This window comes from Urocitellus parryii, unplaced genomic scaffold (assembly GCF_045843805.1).
Source record: "Urocitellus parryii isolate mUroPar1 unplaced genomic scaffold, mUroPar1.hap1 Scaffold_35, whole genome shotgun sequence".
Lineage (NCBI taxonomy): Eukaryota > Metazoa > Chordata > Mammalia > Rodentia > Sciuridae > Urocitellus > Urocitellus parryii.
The window spans coordinates 2,731,762-2,751,466 of record NW_027553167.1 but is presented as its reverse complement, the minus strand read 5'-3'; the positions used below and the strand labels follow the sequence as shown (position 1 = coordinate 2,751,466).

The 19,705-nt window shown below is 43.8% G+C and overlaps 1 protein-coding gene across 1 annotated transcript; it reads right to left on the bottom strand.

The window, feature by feature from the left end:
- Positions 1–206: 206 nt before the first annotated feature.
- On the bottom strand, positions 207–19,411 carry LOC144251995 (neuronal acetylcholine receptor subunit alpha-2-like). Its single transcript, XM_077794590.1, is given in 5 exon segments — positions 207–429; positions 13,378–14,109; positions 16,459–16,568; positions 18,824–18,868; positions 19,232–19,411. Coding segments are annotated over 5 exon segments (1,290 nt in total).
- Between the last annotated feature and the right edge of the window lie 294 nt (positions 19,412–19,705).

The following is a 19,705-nucleotide window of genomic DNA, read 5'->3' as shown; positions in this document are numbered from 1 at the left end:
CATGTGTCTTAGTCTTCTTTCCCTGAGCTTGCACAGAGCTGAGGCTGAGGAGGCAGCCAGGGGTGAGTGCCAAGTATGAAGGGTGATGGGCGGTCAGTTTCAGGGCAGGGACCAGTGGTGTGCACAGATGTTACTGAGGGTCCAGACTCCACCCACATTCCAGTGTTAGTGTCTTCTTGGGGGGTGTTTGGTGGAGGACCAAGTGGTCAGTGGAGGTGGAGCTGTGGTGGGTGCAGAAAAGGGGACAGCAGCCCAGTTCCTAGAGACGTCTTGGCTACTGGGAAATATGTGGGCCAGTCCCCAGGGGTGTGAAACGCCAGGTTACAGCAGGATCCTTGGCAATAATGCTTGCTGGTGAGCGGCTGGCCAGGGCTCTGATCATCTTCCCTAGAGCTGAGATCGGGCATTGGGTCCAGAACGAGGCTGAACCTATGAGAAGTGATATGAGGGTGGTCACGTTAAAAAATCCAGGGACACGTGTGTCTTTTCAGGGGTTTCCATTTGTATTTTGTTTTTTCACAGTGATCCAATTACTCAGGTATAATTTGGAGCCAGGAATCTTGTTGTCATGATTAGAATTTAATTAGGTGTCTAATGGGGAAAATAAAGGTAGAATATTCCATGAGATTTACAGGAAGCAGAGGACACTTCAAGGCAACTTGGTACAAATAAGGGGGTTCCTGCTCTTCAGGAGTTCCCTGAAACAAGCAAGAGGTAGTCCTCAGATACTGAGGAAAAGAGTTTACAGATGGAAACAACACCAGCCTGTGGATTCGATGAGTACAGCTGTGTGCATGCTTCCATGTTCCCCAGTGTGTTACCATTCATCTGCTCTCAAGGATCCCACTTTTCTGCAGAGTCACTCTTAAGGATTTATGGAAGTCCCAGAGGGTTTCACACCCAGGCTTATTTCCTCTGCCCTGCACGTTGCTTCCCACTGGATCCCCGGGGCCCACTGCAGAGGCTTTGGGGACCTCCTGGTATTGTTGGGCATGCCAGGTTTGCCCGGACCTGTGCCTTCCCCCCACTGGTGTCAACTCATCACCTGGTTCTCCAGCACCTGGGCTTTGGTTCCCGTCTTCCTACCTGCCTGGCAAAGCCGCTCCCTCAACCCTAATCCTTAGGTTTCATCCACCAGATAAAGGAATGCAAATAAAGGCCTGGAGATTTCACTTCATACTTAACTCTATCTCAGTTTAGGCAAAATCTTTTCAACAAGAGTATGATTCAGAAAGTCAACAAAATGCCAGCTACCTTATAATCTTTTGTGAATATTGAATATTTTACAAGTTCAGCTTTCTGAAGATGAGCATTGAAATATTATGTATATTATTTCTCTAGGACGAAAGAAAACCCCACAATAGTATTTGGATTCCATGTTTGGTAGATAAGACCAATTTTCTTTACCAGTACTTCCTCCTGAAGGAAACTAAGAATTAAGATAAGGAAAAAGGAAACTAGTAGTGAGAATTAAGCAGGTGAAATGTTGGTACAAGAGGGATAGCTATGGTCTAGACATTTACACAGAATTTACTGGGATAATTTCCTAACGCAGCACTCATTAAATATGGTCATGCCTCCTAGCAGGTTGTCTGACCAGAAATACAGTGTGAATTTTTGACATTCTGCCATGATGGTGGGACAAGCATTCCTAACACATTCCTCTGTTCATAGCAGTTGCCACTTGCGTTGTATTTGCACCTCTTCCCACCATTGCATGTGCATTCCCATCAGCCCTAGGAGCTTAGCTTTGTACTATGGTTTGGAGATATAATAGAGTAAGTAATCAACACACAGCTTTGATGAATGAATGATAAAGAAAAATTCCAGCAACAACATATGTTGTATCATGTTTTCTCAGGATGGAAATGACTTAATTACTCTACAGGCTAGAATTTACCTCCGTTGACAAGATTTTCCAGTTGGGTGGCCAGAACTCTTTACCATGGATTATGATTACTTACACAGGAAAGACAGAGTGGAGTGGGCAGTATTCATTAAAAACAGGATGCAGATATGTGATAAGTTGGGTTCCAAGTAAACTGCTGGTTTAAAAATAATTTGGTTCAAGCCAAATGTTCAAAGAGGAAGAAGGAAATAAGAAAAACAAAAAAGTGATTTTTAAGAAGGTTGATCATATGTAATACAAAATACAATTTAAGGCTCAGGGTGTAGTTTATGACAGAGCACTTGCCTAGCCTCTGTGAGGCCCTGGGTTCCATCCCTGGCACCACCACCCCCACTCCTCACCACACACACACACACACACACACACACACACACAACACAGCTTAAAGCTACTAGTTTCTGAGTTCAGAAAACTGTAGAAAGTATGAAATTATTCATGGTTACCTGGGAAACCCTATTCTGATTGCAAGGGGGGAATATCACAGGATTGGATAGAAATTCAAGGAGTCAAATTGTGTGTGTGTGTGTGTGTGTGTGTGTGTGTGTTGCATATAAGGAACAAGGAAATTTTTTTGAGGGAAGGAGACATGAGAAGAAGAAAAAAGGTTTGTCCAGGAAAGACAGAGAAACATTGGGTCTCTTGAACATGGAATTTCAAAACTACCTACCCAGGCCATCCTGTTTGGAGTAATAGTAATGGAACCCTGGCAGAGACTGCCAGCATCCTCTTCTAGAAGTGACTCCTTCCCCAAATATACTGTTATTAGGGAAGCCTCATTTTGGTCCACTTGATTGGCCCAGTGGTGGGCACCTAGTAAAGATGGGCAAATGAGGCCTCCTCCCTATGATGTTTGGATGGAAAACCAAAGAGAACTTGGGTTATTCCTGTGGTGGTAGAAGTTGTGAGAATGTAGAAACCATCCCTGGCCATGTTTGCCATAGGAGAGAATGGTGATCAGGAGGAGAGGAGGAAGCAGGGGAGCAGAGCAGGAGAGAAAGTGCAGGTGTGTGGAGGCTCTTGTTCCATCACATTCTGGGGCTGAGCTGCACCTGGCTCTTCCCACAACCTGGTCATCCAGTCCTTCCTCAGATTCTGTAAGACAAATTTTCTTTATCATTCATCCATGAACCCTATTATTGAAGCTGGTTTGACGTGGGTCTCCATCACTTGCAACCATATGGGTTCTAAGATGAAGGCAGCTGCAGGCTCTTGGCATGGAAGCAGGAAAGAAGATAGTAGACTGCAGTGCTCAACTTCCACATCAGGGAACTCAGAACAGCAGAGGGCTGAGGCTCAGGTCCCCTGGGTGCTGAATGTTGCTCAAGATAAGTTAAAAATGGGTCTTTTCCTTTCAGCTGGGAATAGCTACAAATCCACATGATGTTGTGGCTCATCCCTTCCAGTAAGCATGTGCTGACCACGTGTCATAGGTGAGACACCATGCTATCTGTGGTGTTTATGGTGAGGATATATAAAAATGAGGTTTTAAAATTGAGCACTTGTTCTCAAGGAGCTCACAGTCTGATAGAAGGTACAAATATTTGCAATACGAAGTACTGAGTGTCTTAAATGAGAGATATATCACCATGAGATACCCTGCTGCCCCAAGCAAGAGCAGTGCATGCCTCCTTTTCTTTAAGTACTCAAGTAACTCTTATATATCATGGTTCAGCTAAATCTTGAAAGACAAATAGGAACCCCACACAGATTGAGCAGCATGCATAAGACAGAAATACAAGAGATGTGAGAGTATGAACCAGCATGCAGCAAGCATGGAAGAGAGGAGGGAAATGAAGCTGGGTTTTCAGAAGGGGATGGAGGCTGTCTTGTTCATGTTCCGCTGCTATAACAAATACCTGAGACTGGGTAATTTATAGCACACGGAAATTTATCCAGCAGGCCCTTCTTCCTGCATCATGATCTTGGATGGCGAGGAAGTAGGAGTTGGGCTCTCTTCCTCTTCCCAAAAAGCTACAATACCATGGTAGGGTCCCACCTTCATGACATCATCTAATCCTAATTTCCTCCCAAAGGCCCTACCTCCAAATGCTATCAATATATGAATTTGGGAATTAAGATTCCAGCACCTGGACTTTTGGGGGACACATTCAAATCTTTCTTCCCTTATAAAATATTAACTTATCTGGTAGAAAATGTGGAGAATCACTGAACTAATTCAACTGTTTAAAGTCTTTGTTTTTTAACTTTTTTTGTTTTTTCATGGTATTGTGGATTCAACCTAGGGGCACTCTACCACTGAGCTACCTCCCAGCCCTTTTCATTTTTTATTTTGAGACAGGGTGTTGCTGAGTTGCCCAGGCTGCCCATGAACTTGTGTTTCTCCTGCCTCAGCCTCCTGAGTTGCTGGGGTTGCAGTCATGTGCCACCACTTTCAGTTTTTAAATGATTACCTGTCTGCCCTGTGGAGACCCTGTCAGCCAAGGGTGAGGCTGGCGACTTGGAAACAAGTCAGAGTCTTTCTTGATGGCCTGAGTGAGAAGAGAGGAGAGTCTGAGCCTAGAGAGTGCAAGGTCTTGTGGGGAGATGCTCACTGAAGAAAATGATGCTCCAACATTAATGGAAAGACAGCTCATTGGAGAGAGAGATCATGGAGATGAGGATCTAAGTATGATTGTGTGAGCAGGAGGAATGGTTGAAATTGAGGTAGCAAGGATGTAGGGGAACAGTGCTCTGGTGGAGTTATTTTGGTAACTTTTGGATTCCTGAGTTTGTGGTGAGACATGTGGGAATGTTGCCTTCAGAGCCATGAGAGACAGGCCAGGCCAGGGTTGGAAAGTGTACTTGGCAGTTGAATCCAGAGATGACCCAGAGGCCCAGTGACAGAGTAAAATGAGGAAAGAACCCAGAGAACACCAAGGCTTAAAGGGTGGTAGAGAAGAAGAGCAATGGAGAAACTGCTAAGGGTGCCTGAGAGGGGGAGGGGGAGGAACAGAGGCTGTGGGCAGCAGCCGGGAAGCCCAGGCACTGGCAGGAGCCAGGCCCAGACTGCAGGGCTCAGGCAGTGGGAGGTTCAGTGACAGGAAGATGTGGACAGTCATTTCTTCATTCCTCACTGCTGTGCCTTCTGTGTTTCTCAAATGTCAATAATCAGAGGATACTAGATTTCATGGGCATATGAAGGGCATATGCCCAAAGTTTCTGGAAACTAGACCTGCCTCTTCCTATATTCACAGATTATCATTTGGAATAATGCTGTAGAGAACTTTCACTTTGTTGTTTACCAATGTTTATTTTCCCTCCTTGTGTAGCTCACTTAAAGGGTAGAATGGGCCAGCTGACATCTCTGGGAGCCCACTCCAGGAGGAATTATTGAGATACAGGTTTAGAGATCAGAGTCCCACAGCACAGGGGTGTCCCACTTAAGACAAGTCTTATTACATTCACTTCATAAGGCATAGCTAGCAAACTAACTTAAGAAAGATATGACATGCAAATTAAGACCTGAAAATATGAATGGAATTTAAACCACACTTTGATCAGCATTTCTAAAATTGCACATGGGAGGATTAAAAAAACCCAAAACTCCTTAAAGTTGCATATACTTCCCTTCTGTTTTTTACAGCAGAGAAATCTATTCATCTGCTTTATGGAATTGTCACATCCAAAGGATGACTCCACTCCCTTGGAACCATACAATACAAAACAAAGTACGCACAGTTCCCAAAATTAGACCTGCCTGCCATTCACCTCTCAAGCCAAAAACAGTCTTCCCAAGATGAGATAAAGCAGGCCGGTAGATAAAGCACGAACAGTGGTCCACGCCTGTAATAATCCAGCAACTCAGGAGGCTGAGGCAAGAGGATCATCAAATCAAGGCTGACCTCATTCTCGTCAATTTGTGAGACCCTGTCTCAAAATTAATAAAAAGGACTGGGTATGGCTCAGTGTTAGGGTGTTCCTGAGTTCAATCCCCAGTACTAGAAAATGAAAAGAAAAAAAAAAAACAGGCCAGGAAAAGGAAGGTGTGAGGAACATATTACAGGGAAAGCAGAAAAAATTGATTATGTTTAGAATTTTTTAACTCAATTGAATCAGTGAATACTTATCCATTGAATATCTCATTCTAGAAATCCTACTGCTTAGAGCACCTATTTAAATATGAATCCCAAATAATGTCATACCATGTCTGATGCAGGAATTTATCTGGCAATATTAAACAGATCAAATTTTTGAGAAGACTAGTCTGAATAGAAGCTATTTTTAGCATAGTTGAACTAAAGGAGATCAGCATAGATATTCAAGATGGGAAAATCATGAAGGTCCCTCTAACCTTCAAAGCAGAGTTGATTCACGTGCTTCTCAGGAAACAAACCTTTCTCAGGGATTCTTGGCCAGAGCCCTCTAAGGACACACCTTTCAAGGCAAGAACCTTCCTCCACATCTGGAAATCATCTGTGCCCTACAGGTGCTTCATGTGGCCAGCAGCTATTCCACAGGAGGTCAGAAATTAGACTCTATAACACCCAACCAAATTTATGCATTTATAAAATGTAATCACACTTTAATAATACTTTTACTTAATTTTCATGCTTATTGCAATAAAAGGAAGATTTTTTAATCTTCTAGTTTATGCCATAATTTTAAATTTTAATTTAAAATATAATTAAAAGATAGCTGTTGTACTCATGATTGCTAATTTATTTAATTAAGGTTACATTCAATTGTTCTGAGACTTTTTAAAATAATTTTTTGTTGTTGTTTTAGGTGGACACAGTATATTTTATTTTTATGTGGTGCTGAGGATCAAACCCTGTGCCTCATGCATGCTAGGCTAACACTCTACCACCTGAGCCAGAACCCCAGCCCATTAAAAATAAATTTTTTAAAAAATATTTTTTTAGTTGATGGACTTTATTGTCTTTATTTTTATGTGGTGCTGAGACTTTAACCCAGTGCCTCATGCCTGCTAGGCGAGCACACTACCAATGAGCCACAACCCCAGCCCCCAAAATAAATTTTATCCTATATATTTAAGGTATACAATATGTAGACTACATATAAAATTGTTACTATAATGAAACAAATTAACATATGTGTTACCTTACATAGTAACCCATTTTCTCCATGTGGCAAAAACTGTTATAATCTACTCATTTAGCAAAAATCCTGAATACAATACACTATAATTAACTCTGGTACTCATGTTGTGTGTCTTAACTCTTTCCATTTGTTCAGCCTACATATTTATTACTTTGAATCTTTTAACTTACATCTTCCCTAATTTTTCAAAACTTCATCTATCAGTTGGTCCGTGGTCCTTTGCATTTAAAAATCAGTTTTCCACCCCACTTCCCAATAAGAAAATGAAGAGTCAAAATATCACCTGCGTGTGTTCTGTGGGCAAATAAATCTAATCCCTAGCAGATGACAGGAGGAGTCTCTCCCTAGGCAGGGCTGCAAGAGCCCTGCATACAAAGTCCCATTCAGGGATGTATTGCAAATCAACTCAAATTGTTCTTTATTCAGATGCTGTCTCTGTAGAAGATACACTCCAGAGTTCTTTTTTGTTTTTTAGGTGAAATTTATATAGCAAACATTTAACCATTTTTGAGTGAACATGTCAGTGATATTTAGTACATTCACAGTGTTGCACCACCATGCTCTCTGTCTAGTGGGTTAGAAAACACTTGCATCACCCCAAGGAAGTGCTATGCATATTAAGCAGTTGTTCCCTATTTTCTGCTCCCCACTCAGGCCCTGGTGGCCACCAATCTGTGTACTAAGTCTATGTAGCTACTTTTTCTGAATATTTATAGAAAATAGAATCATATGCTGTGTGATATCTTGTATCTGGCTTCTTTCATTTAGCATGGTCTTCTCAAGGTTCATTTGCATCATGACAGAATTTTTATGACAGAATAATTTTCCATGGCACCAATATATTACCTTTGGGCCTCTTGTGTAATGCTACAGATGCATGTGCTTGAGCGCCTGTTCTTGATTCTTTTGTGTGTATACCTAAGAGTGAAATTACAAAACCATTTGGTAATTCACAGAGTGAAACTGTTTTGCACAGTAACTGAATCATTTCACATTTCGAGTAATGTAAGACTGTTCCCGTTTTCTACCTCTTCACCAGTCTTGTTTCTGTTTCTCTGTGTCCCTCTCTCTCCCTCCTTCTGCCTTTCTTGCCCTTCTTCCTGCTTCCTATCTACCCATCCACTCCTGCCTGCCTTCCTTCTGTACCTTCCTTATCTTCCCCCCCCTGCTTCCCAATCTTCGGGGTGGAGTCTTTGTGGCCCCCATTTGTATTACTCTAGAGACTAAAGAATGTGGACCCTTTTTTCATGTTCTTGGAGGCTATTTGTGTATTTTCCATGGAGAAAAAGCTGTTCGTGTCCTTCACTCACTTTTCAACGGGGTGCCTTTAATTGTTGAACTATAAAAGTTCTTTTTATATTTTGGACACTAGCCCCTTTTATTCCAAGTTTTTATTGACACCTAACCTCTTGGTGATGAATTTTGTCTTATTTCCTTCCTCCTTTACTTTCCTACATACTGGAAACCTTAGATTTTATTATTAAAATTATTATTATTATTATTTCTTTTTTAGAAAAGAGAAGTATAAAGAATACAATTTAAATTCTCCATAATTCTCTACCCTGAGATAAGCACTATTCATATTTTTATATCCTTTTTCTAGTCTGTGTCCCCTCCCCATAGTGAGGAATGTGTTATCACTGAGATAGCCCTTTTTTAATTTTTAACTTTGAGACAGGGTATTGCTAAGATGCGTGGAGCCTCACTAAGTTGCTGAAGCTGGCCTCAAACTGGGATCCTTTTGCCTTAGCCTCTAGAGTCAATGGGATTGTAGGTGATGAACCTTGAGAAGATGATGCCAAATGAAGGAAGCCAGATACAAGATATCACATAGCATATGATTCTGTTTTCTATAGAATATTCAGAATAAATAGCTCCTTAGACTTGAAACAGAGATGTGTGGTCACCGGAGCCTGGGTGGGGAGAGGAGAAGGGAAACAACCACTGAAATTTCAGGTTCCACCATGTCTGACTTTTAGTCCATTTCAGGTTGTGATGAGCATGCATGCACAGATATTAAACCCTCCTGCTGCTGCCATGTACTATTTTAATATATATTAATGCTTTTTCTGACATGGAAAGTTGTATTAATTTGTATATATTTATCACAGCACTTTTATAGCAAGTGAAGTAGAACCTTTCTATATATTTATTTATCATTTGTATTCCTCTCTTAATTATTCAAGTCTTTTTGGTCCACTTTTTCTGTTGGGGTTTTATAAATAAAACACTAGTCCATTTTCTCTCATACTTGTTAGCACATCATTTTTTTTAGATTATCTACTTTTTAATTATCCTTCACAGGGTTTGTGGCATAGAGATGTTTTATGGTGTGTGTGTGTGTTGTCATGTTGAACATTTTTTTCGAAGGATTCTTTCACTGCTTTTAAATGTAAAAAGTTTTTAATTACCAAAATACCATAAAATGTCTACTTACATTTTATCTTAAGTTATTTATTATTGAAATTGCTACATAGTTCTATCTGGGATTTATTATTATAAGATAAAAGGTATTATAAGATGAGAGGATCACACTTTTTATTTTTCTCAAGTTAGCTAACTTTTGTGATACCATTTATAAGATGAATCATTTACACCAAAAAAATCTCTTACAAAAGACAGGAAGCTGATCATTTTGCTGTTTTCTTTTAGGGATACTATAAACATCTGCTTGTTTACATAGCAGGTTATCTGTGGTTTGGTTTGCTTGTGTCCCTGTTCTTTCCAGAATACAGCCTCACTGTCATTTCAGACCAGAATGGACATGTGATGGTCCCCAGTCCACTTTGGAGAGCTGGAAGTGCAACCAGGACTTTAATGCTCTCTGGACTCTCTCCTGGTCCCCTTTCTCTCTTCCCTCTGTTTGGGTCCTCTGGGTAGACTGCCTTTCTTTGCCTTCCTTCTTCTCAAGGCAAACAGATTATGTCTGTTTGAAGTAACAAACTGTCTCTGTCAAAAGAATGATGAAATGACTGCCATCCCCATGGTACGTTCACTTCAAGAGTCAAGGGTCTTTGTCCAATCAGCAGAGAGTGAGGAGGTCAGAAGATACCTCACAGCATAAGATGGTTTCCAGGGTCCACCAGTCTGGACTGGTAAGGAGATTCAGTTCCTAAAGAAGGGGAGGTTGCTGAAAGCTAGGTAAACACCTTGCACGACGACTACACTGTCAGGCCTCAGCCTCCAAGGCTCAAGGCTCTGATTCCAAGAATTATCTCAATCCCAAGATCATATGCATGGCACTTCTTCCCAGAGATTTTCACTTTTAGTCTTCCTTTTAAATGCTGCCATCTTCTTAGCTATGTCCACTATTATAAGTTCATTCATAACCTTAGCATTTGGAATGCTCACTAGATATCTCCAAGCCGAAATGCTCATTCAAAACAAAACAAACAACTCCCTCCAAAACACCTTGTCACACTTCTTTAAAACCCCACCCCAAAAGGAACACAGCTATTTTTTGTAGATCAGTGTAGCAATGCTATTTTAAAACAGATGTCTAGTAGTTGATGTGTTTTGGAAATCATTTTACCATGAAATAGATTTTTAAAGCACCAACAGATGATGGCAAAATAGTGTCATCTCCTAAAAATGATTGATTTCCCTTACTTTAGGAACACTGACAGCAACTACTTGGTATTTGCTTACATCATCAAACAAACTGCTCATTAAATCGAAATAAGAATACAAAGTATCCTGGGTCTTAGGCAGGATCCCACTGCTATTTTAGACTCTCGGCTTCACTTTGGGCATGAGTTGAACCTTGAGAATCCAAGGTGCAGGACCTCAAGTCTCATCAAGTACTGCCCTGCACACAGAGGTGATGGCTGCAAATTCCACTTGTGCCATTTCTTACTCCTGCATCCTTTGTCACTATTCTACTGTAGCTTTTCATCAGTAGCACAGTTACCTACATCAGACAGCATGTACTGTGCTTCAGAAAAGAAACAAATCGATGCTTCCTTACAGTGTTAGAAACACTGGGTTTTTCCACTTTCATTCCCTCATCACACCATTACCTGCTTTATTCTTGCTTTCCTCTTTGTATCCCAATACAACCAGAAGTTGTTGAAAAGTAACGCCTCCAAGTGCCCCTGAGCTAAGTGAATCTTCTTGTGGTTACCTTGAGCCACGTGAATCCTTTGTAGTCAGATTGGCCGATTCCTGAGATTATTTCCCTGGTGGCTCACAGTTACTATACAACATAGGGTTATTTTCCAGTGCCTGGTGTATAATATGTGTATAATGTCCTAGTGCTGAGTTTCCTCCGGAGAAAGTAGGCATCATTAAGGGCCAGCATTTAAATATGCATCAAGAACTGCAAAGTTTTTGCCAGAAAGCTTTGTGTATTTTGGTGCATATAATAAAGCTTATAGTCACAACAGACATCCTGCTAATTGATGACTATTTATTGCAAATGCTAAAGTCACTTTTCCAAAGTTTAATTATTGGGTCACTGTTAAACCCATTTTAAAGATAAGAAAACTGAATCCTAGAGAGCAACTTGCTTAAAGTCCCACAGCCAGAAAGTGACAAAGCCAAAACCAGAATTCAGGCTCATCGCCTTTCCACTATTGTGACAAAACACCTGAGATAATCTACGTAAAAGAGGAAAGGTTCATTAGGTTCATGTTTTCAGAGATCTTGTTCCATGGTCTCTTGGCCCTGTTACTTTGGGCCTGTAGCCATACAATGTATCATAACCAGGGGCACATGGAAGAATAGACCTGTTCACCTCCTAGTGTTCAAGAAGCAAAGAAAGAGACAGGAAGGGGCTGTGGTTCCAATATCCTCTTCAAGGGGACACTCCCAGTGACCTGACTTCCTCCCATGAGGCTCCCCTTCCTAAAGGTTCCACCACCTCCCCAATAGCCCCAGATCTAGGAATTAAGTCTTCAACACATGGGCTTGTGGGGAACTCTTCCAAACCATAGCATTATTGTCATTTCTTGGCAGAGATTAGACATTTCATGACATCTTTCGAAAGTTTTCATCCCCAATAGTTAAGACCAAAAAAATAAGCATATGACTTTGAGTTACTCATTGTGTTTTTCTGGGTTCTCGGTCATGAGCAGATACTAGTGCACACTCTGTTATACATTCCTATGTCTCAACACCAGGATCTACTCATAAACTTGCTTCTCTAACAGGTCGTATTTCACAGCATTGTACCATCATAGCCATAAGGACAATTGTACTGGATCAATGATGGGAAGCCACCAAGAATTTTCCATTCACAGACTGATGTTTTCAAGAGTACAATTTATTGTTAGCAAAATATATGACTGAATTTCTGCCATAGAAAGTTAACGAAAAACTGTGCTGTGAATGGATAATTATGAATGTAATGCATTCCGCTATTGTCATGTATGTAAGAAATTTTAAAAATTTTTTAAATTTTTTAAAAAATAAATAAATGAAAAAGAAATTTTCAAGGAGACAAATTTTAGGAGAAATCGAGCATTTTCCTCCAAGTAAAAACCAAGTTATTAGATAATTATAAGTTCATAACCAATTGTTTCATCATTCTTTCCATAGACTCCCATGATATATGTACATATCCAATTTCAGATATGTGTTTCACCAGCTGATGTCCACAGTGCTTTGTCATGTATTGGGGAATTCTGTGCAAAACTCCATGTTAGAGTAGTTGCTTCTTTACCAGAATCCTTCTCAACAATGCATGAAATGGTTGAGACTGTGTGTGTGTGTGTGTGTGTGTGTGTGTCTGTGTATATGTGTGTGTGTGTGTGTGTGTGTGTGTGAGAGAGAGAGAGAGAGAGAGAGAGAGAGAGAGAGAGAGAGAGAATGGATGCATCAAGTGTTAGTATTGAAAGATCTAGGAGGTCATTTAGTCATATTGTCTCATTTCAAGTCCAGAGAGATGAGACTTTTCCACTTTTCCAGCCACAATTAACACAGCTGGTTAGTGTAAGAGCTGGGAATAGACTGATTCACTGGTAACGGAGAAGGAAGAGAACTCGCATTTTCTTTGCACTGGACAAATAAGGCACTACTCTCCCTCTGGAACTCACAGTTCAGTGAGATGACAGTCAGGTGAGCCGAGAATTACAGACCTGTCTTCCATTCCCCAGCCCATTACTTGTATCCCTACACTGGAGTGAAGGGGGAATAAATATTTGGTAGATATTATTTCAGATTCTTGTGCATTCACACAGTTGTAAAGTGAACCACTTTTGGTTTTGATGCCTGTCTGTTCATTTATCTGTTTCTATCTATGAGCAGTTCATCAGAAAACACTTAGGATTGCCTGAACCATGCTGGACACCAGGGTCACTTTGATGCTACACACTCGAGGTGGGGGTGAGAATCATGGTTCTTCCTTTCAAGTAATTTATGGTCTAGCTGAAGGAGATGGACATATAAAGAACAAGGTATAAAGATACCATAAAGGAACTGTGATATAAATATGACAAGGCACAGTTTTTTTCCTGCTAAATCCTCTCAGAGTTTTCACGGATCTTTCATGGGTGCTGGGGGAGTGGTGGTGCACGTTGAGCATGAAGACGGTGATGATGATGGAGACGGTGACCAAGATCACGGTGAAGAGCAGGTACTCGCCGATGAGCGGGATGACCAGCGAGGTGGACGGGATGATCTCAGTGATGAGCAGCAGGAAGATGGTCAGTGAGAGCAGCACGGAGATGCACAGCGTGATCTTCTCGCCACAGTAGGAGGGCAGGTAGAAGACCAGCATGGTGAGGCAGGAGATGAGCAGGCAGGGGATGATGAGGTTGATGGTGTAGAAGAGCGGCAGCCGGCGGATGACAAAGGCATAGGTGACGTCAGGGTAGATCTCGGCACAGCAGTCATATTTCTTGCTGTTGTAGGTGCCCGTGTTATTGATGATGGCCCACTCACCACTCTCCCAATAGCCCTTCAGGTCCACCGTCTGCTCCATCAGCTCCAGGTCAATCTTGGCCTTGTCATAGGTCCAGGAGCCAGACTTCATCTTACAATTCTGCTGATCGAAGGGGAAGAAGGTGATGTCAATGCTGCAGGAGCTCTTGTAAATGGGGGGGGGGGGCAACCAGTGCACAGTGCCAGTGGAGAAGAGGTGCATTTTGGTCATGTGGGTCACTGAAAACTCCCCATCTGCATTTCGGAGAGAAGACCAGCTGGGGGCTCTGCACACCCCCCCTGACCCACCCAGACTGCTGCAGAGAGCAACCTGAACAAGGCAGTTTTCAGCTGGCCAAGTGTCCCATCTTTTGCAAGGGTATAAAATTTCCCCAGAAGATGAATATACTTGAGTTTTCTTTTCATATAACATTGTTTTAATTGCAAAAGGTGGAGTTTTGAAGAACACTGAAATTTACCAAGAATTTTTAAAATACCCACTATTAACATTGTGATATTATACATGTCTATTCTACTGTCACGCAGACAATGTTTCTGATGGATTTGCATATTTGAGGTCACAGGGTGTATGCAGTTCCATTGCCTGTTTTATTCCTTTAATATTTAAGAGTGATAATTTTGAACTGTACTTTCCTAGCACACAGTGAGCAAGCAGCCTCTTAGGTAGAAGATCATGACTTTTCCACTTGGATCTTTTGTTCTTTGCTCAAGAGACCTAAGATTTTGGCTAGTGAGGAAACTTCCTGGAGTCCATGCATCTAACCTCAACCACTAGGGCCCCCTAGGAGGCAGCTTGCCACCAACAGGAGGCTGGCTGGAGTGCTCAGGGAGGACTCAGCCAAGGGAGGGGAGGGAGCACAACAGCAGAGGGCCCTGCAGGAACAAGAAATAGCTGGGGCCAAGGAAAACCTTAACAGTGCTCACAGGGGCCACCAGGTGGGCATCATAGGGACTGTGGTAGATGAGGTTGGGGACTTCATGGGAATGAGAATCCAAAGACCCACAAGGACTATGGGGACACTGGAATAATGGTGACCAGTCAGATGGGACTTTTTCAACTCCCCCTTAGCTTCCTACAGTCTGTCCTAAAGTCCAGGGCATCAGAATACAAGGGAGTTTCCCATGGAGTAGTTCCATGGTAGAGAGACAGACTGGCTGGAAACAGGAATTTTGAAAGAGAGTAACAAATACTTCAGGCAAAAAGTCAAAAAGAAAAAAAGAAAAAGAAATTAAAGGCATTTTGGTCATTTCACATAGTTGCCACTAGATGGCAACATGCACCCATTTGGTTGAAGGAACAGTTCTATTGATTGGCCATAGTGCAGTGCCTGGGTGGAGCAGATGTTTCTTTATATGTCTACGGAAGTTTGACTGGACTTTTCTTGTGAAAATCCTCTTAGTGGCCATGGCTTTATTGACAATCCTGAAATGTGAAGTTGTATCTGACCCTAGGACTTTGCTCATATCTCTGCCAAATGCTCAGGAAGCAGAAACTAGAATGTTCCTGGGTGCCAGCTTCTGGGTACAGAGCAATGGGATGGGGGTGTGAGTCAGCAAACACAGGTACCTGCAGTGTCAGACCTGCCAGGTCACCCAGTGGCAAGTGTGTGTTTACCAAGACGTCTTAGGTGAGAGGGCGCTTGGCCTGCCTAGGACCAGACAGTGTAAGGAACTGGTGTAAGAAACACTGACCTCTCTAGAAGTCTAAAAATGGACTCTCTCTCTATGTTTTATTATTCAAAAATATCATTTCCAAGGTAGGGTTCGAGGGATTGGGAAGTGCTGGGTAAGCTGGTTTCTTTGCTGCAAGACTTAAAACAGCATTTAAAACACTATTGTGCTCTGCTGGCTTCCAAAGCCCTTGGCAGGGGATGACAGACATACAGTGTGATACAAAACCATGACCACAGAACCTTGTCATAGCTATTGATATCTTAATATCTTAAAGCAACCTGCTTTAGAAAATGGTTTTAGACCATTATAACACCTTCTTTTAAATTTGAACTTCTTAACTTCTCAATGAAGAATTGCCTGATACCAAACATACTAATAAAAATACAGATTTCTATTTCTCCTATCAAAAAGTATCTTAATTCATTGATTTTTGCCCACTGGGATTCTCTATAGACTCCTCCCCCTGCCCCCCACCCCCCGCCCTCCAGCTTCTGTTAGCTTCTAGTTGTTAGGGTGAGATTGATCCTTTGGGTGTTGAATCCAAGGCAAGTATAAGAAATCATGATTAAAGATAAAACATACCTAGTGAGTTTGTTCTTCAAAGGTACTACTATAGGATGTCACTTACCTGGTCAGACAATATTGCCATCTCTAAAATTTCAACTCTTAGTTATTTTTAGAAAGCCTGAACCACATTTTCCAAAGGATACTCAGAGTTGGCAAATCTGTCCCACTATCACCGTGATACAAATGAATACGTCTTCAGTACCCAGTAAATGTTGGTGTGTAGGAGGGAGAGAACAGAATGAAAGGAATAAAAGAATACAGAGGAGGGTGTCCTCTGCTAAGCATTAAGTGGGAAATGATGAAGCCCTCCAAGTGCCCTTTACCGTCCCTCCTGGTGGTCTTCTCAGGGCTCCATGGCTTCCTACTTGTTGTAAAGGACAATGTCAGGGATACACATCATCTCTGAAGGGACCCATAGGGAGGTGATGTTGCCAAAATCAGCGAGGTTCCAGCACAGCTTGTAATAGTTCCAGTCCTGTGCAGGGTAGGGGTTCCATCACTGCCATTCCAGGGAGGGGCCTCTGTCAACCTAGGCTGAGCTAGGGATTCAGGAGCCCCCAGAGCCCCACCCAGCCCCACAGAACAGAGAGGCTGCAATGCCAGGAAATGGCTCTGACCAAGGAACCAGGCACACCCTCCCAGATAAACACCCTCCTCAGTAACTAACTCCCAGGCAGATGGTGTCCTTAGCCATGCCCCTGGTCCTCTCTTACCTCCCTGGCTGGCTCCAGTGAGGCACTGCAGGATCTGAGCTGAAGTTGCGTTTCAGCACATCACAGTTTACAGAGGTGGTTAGATTCTCCATCCTGGAAGAGGCTCCAGAGACAGCCAGCCAGGGCATGCCAAGCAAGTGGAAGTGAGGACCACAGAGGGGAAAAGCCACCTGCCAGAGGCATGCAGCTGAGGCTCGGAGCTATTTGTTACCTCCAGACTATGTTTCAGAGAACTCTCTACCCAGGGGCCAGCCCAGGAGGGAGCAAGAGTTGCTCTGGAATTCACTCCTGCTTCCCCCAAATCATGTCCAAGTGAATCTATGTTTCTCTCCACGGATCAGTTCTTATTCTCTCTCCATTCCATTCATCATGTTTTCAGTTCCAACCAACATTTTGGGGAACCCACATCAAGTTGGGGCATATTACTTTCCTCCGGCATGTGGTAGTAGGTTGAATCACATTCATTTTACAGATGAGGAAAATGAGGCTCAGAGAAGCTGAATAACATGCTCAGCATCTCAGGATAGCCAGAGGTGGTGATGGATTGATGGCCCAGGTCCCACAGCAGTGTATGTCCTCACCTCCCGCCTAGACCCTGGCCCAGGTGACCAGACCATGGGGACAGCTGCAGTGACCTAAGTTCTAGGCCTACCCCAACTATACACACAGTACCTTCCTAGCTCTGGTCCCCAGTTGGCATATCTGTAAAGATGAGCCTCCTGATGCTCCAACAGCTCTGGGATGAACAGTATCCACTTAGAGCCTCTGGACCAAGGTCTAATTTAAATAAGTAGCTGAAACACCACACCCCAACACCATCTGGGGCCCCTCAGGGGCCAGGAATTACAGAAAGGGCACTGAAGGGCCAGGCACCCATTCAAAGGACTCAAACAGAGATGCCAATCAACATTCTGGTGGATGTGGCTCTCTGCATGTTTACCTCTGCCCAGGGACAGTCAGGTACTGGTCGGCAGGGCACCAGCTCCTCTTTTTCAAATTCTACTGCCACCTCCATGTCAGAGGCCTTCAGAGCAGCAGAACAAAGCAGGAGGTGTAAGAAGGGAGGGAACACACTGGGGTTCTCATGAGACCTGAGCTCTAATGAGTCTGCCCTAGGAGTGGCCCATCCAGGAAGGCCACATGATCTTTGGCTGTCCTTCCACTGAGAGGTGGGGTCTATGGCCCCTCCCTGAATGTAGCTGGACTCCTGTACTTCCCTGACCTACAGAATATGGCAAGATGGATGCTGAGCCCATTCAGGCCATCAGAGACCAGCAAGTTCTGCTTCTGTATGGGGACCCTCTTTCTGGGAACCCTGAGCCACAGGTGGGAATCTGTCTTCCCTCCTGGAGACACTGCAGGGAAAGACCCCGAGAGGTCCTGGGCAGGGCCAGGAGGTCATCCAGGCCCACCCTTTCAGAACTTTCCAAACACCCCTGCTGTGAGTAAAGTTTGTTCTTAACCCTTCAGTACGGGACAGCCACCAGCCAGATGCTCCCAAGTAGTCACCATGCAAAGCAGAGGAAACACTCAAACTCCTGACCATGAAACTGATATACAAAGCATCCAAGTGGCTCTAGTTGGCGAGCTTTGGGTTTGTCAGGCAACACAAACAGGGATACTCAGCGTTCTTTGCTAGAGAGCCAGGCACACCTGGGTGCCCCCTTTACGGGCCCAGTTGCACGCTGCTTCTCATTTTCCTCAGCTGTAAAATGGGCAGAATGAGACCTCCCTTGGGTTTTGGTGACAATGCAGCCTGTCCCCAAGCAGCAAGGACTATGAAATGTCCATTTCTAACAAAGGCATCTCTCGCTCTCTGGTGACATGTCCAGGGAGTGGACTCAGAGCCTGGCCCTGCAAGCATAGTCCTCTGGAGAGGCCTTGCAACCAGGTGACCCAAGTGGCAGGTGTTCACCAACCTTGAATGCAGCAGCTTGCCCCTGTCAGGGAAAGATACAGGGAGGGGTGGTGTGGGGCCCAGCGATGACTGTCCCCTCCCTGCTGGGAGAATCCTCACCTGCCTCAGCCAGACATTGGTGGTCATCATTTGGTTCTTCTTGTCCTGGCCGGTAAGAGGGAGAGGGCAACAGAATCCAGAGCACAGGATGATTGAGAGGGGCTGCTGGGACCCCCACCCACAGGAAGAGCCTCTGTGTGGCACCCAAGCCCAGCATCCCTCTCAACACTACCCTGGACTCAGATTCTTCAGGGTCACACAAGAAACCCTCCTGCTGCCCTCTGCTGCCCCAGAAAGGGATCTGGGCCAGAGAGGGGAAGGGGCTGTGGCAGCCCAGGAGGAACAAGCTGAGGTCCCTACTGTAATGTAGATGGGCTGGGGGGGCTGGGACTGCAGGGGGGACCCTGAGGAAGAGCCTGGGGTCTGGAGGCTGATTCTGAGGGTCCCTGGATTGGGAGACAGGCCCACCACATCAATGAGCTGGGCAATGGACAGTCCAAAGCCCACGATCACCACATCTGAGGTGTTGGGCACCAGCCATGCCTAGCGGTTATAGCCCCTGAAGAGGTATTTGAAGAGGCGGTCCTCAGCCTGGGTATGGGGGCTTCGCTGAGCCAATGCTGTGGCATGGAAGAGAAGAGGAGGCATCTCCAGAAGCCAAGGAGGCAGCGGGCATCTGGCTTCCCATCAAAGAAGAGGCCGCCATCTGTGTGAGCTTCAGCTTGCTCATCTGTCAAGTGGGATGTGAATCCAGATCCCACTTCAAACCCTGTGGAGGACTCACTATGATAATGTTCATCAGAGCTGTGCCCAGCCCCGTGGCCACAGTGCACTCGTTCATATTGGTCATCAGTACTGGACATCAGTACCTGTGTGATATTAGATAACAAAGCCAGAGTGCTGCAGTAGGGAGGGGGGAGATCCAGCCCAGGTCCCAGTCAA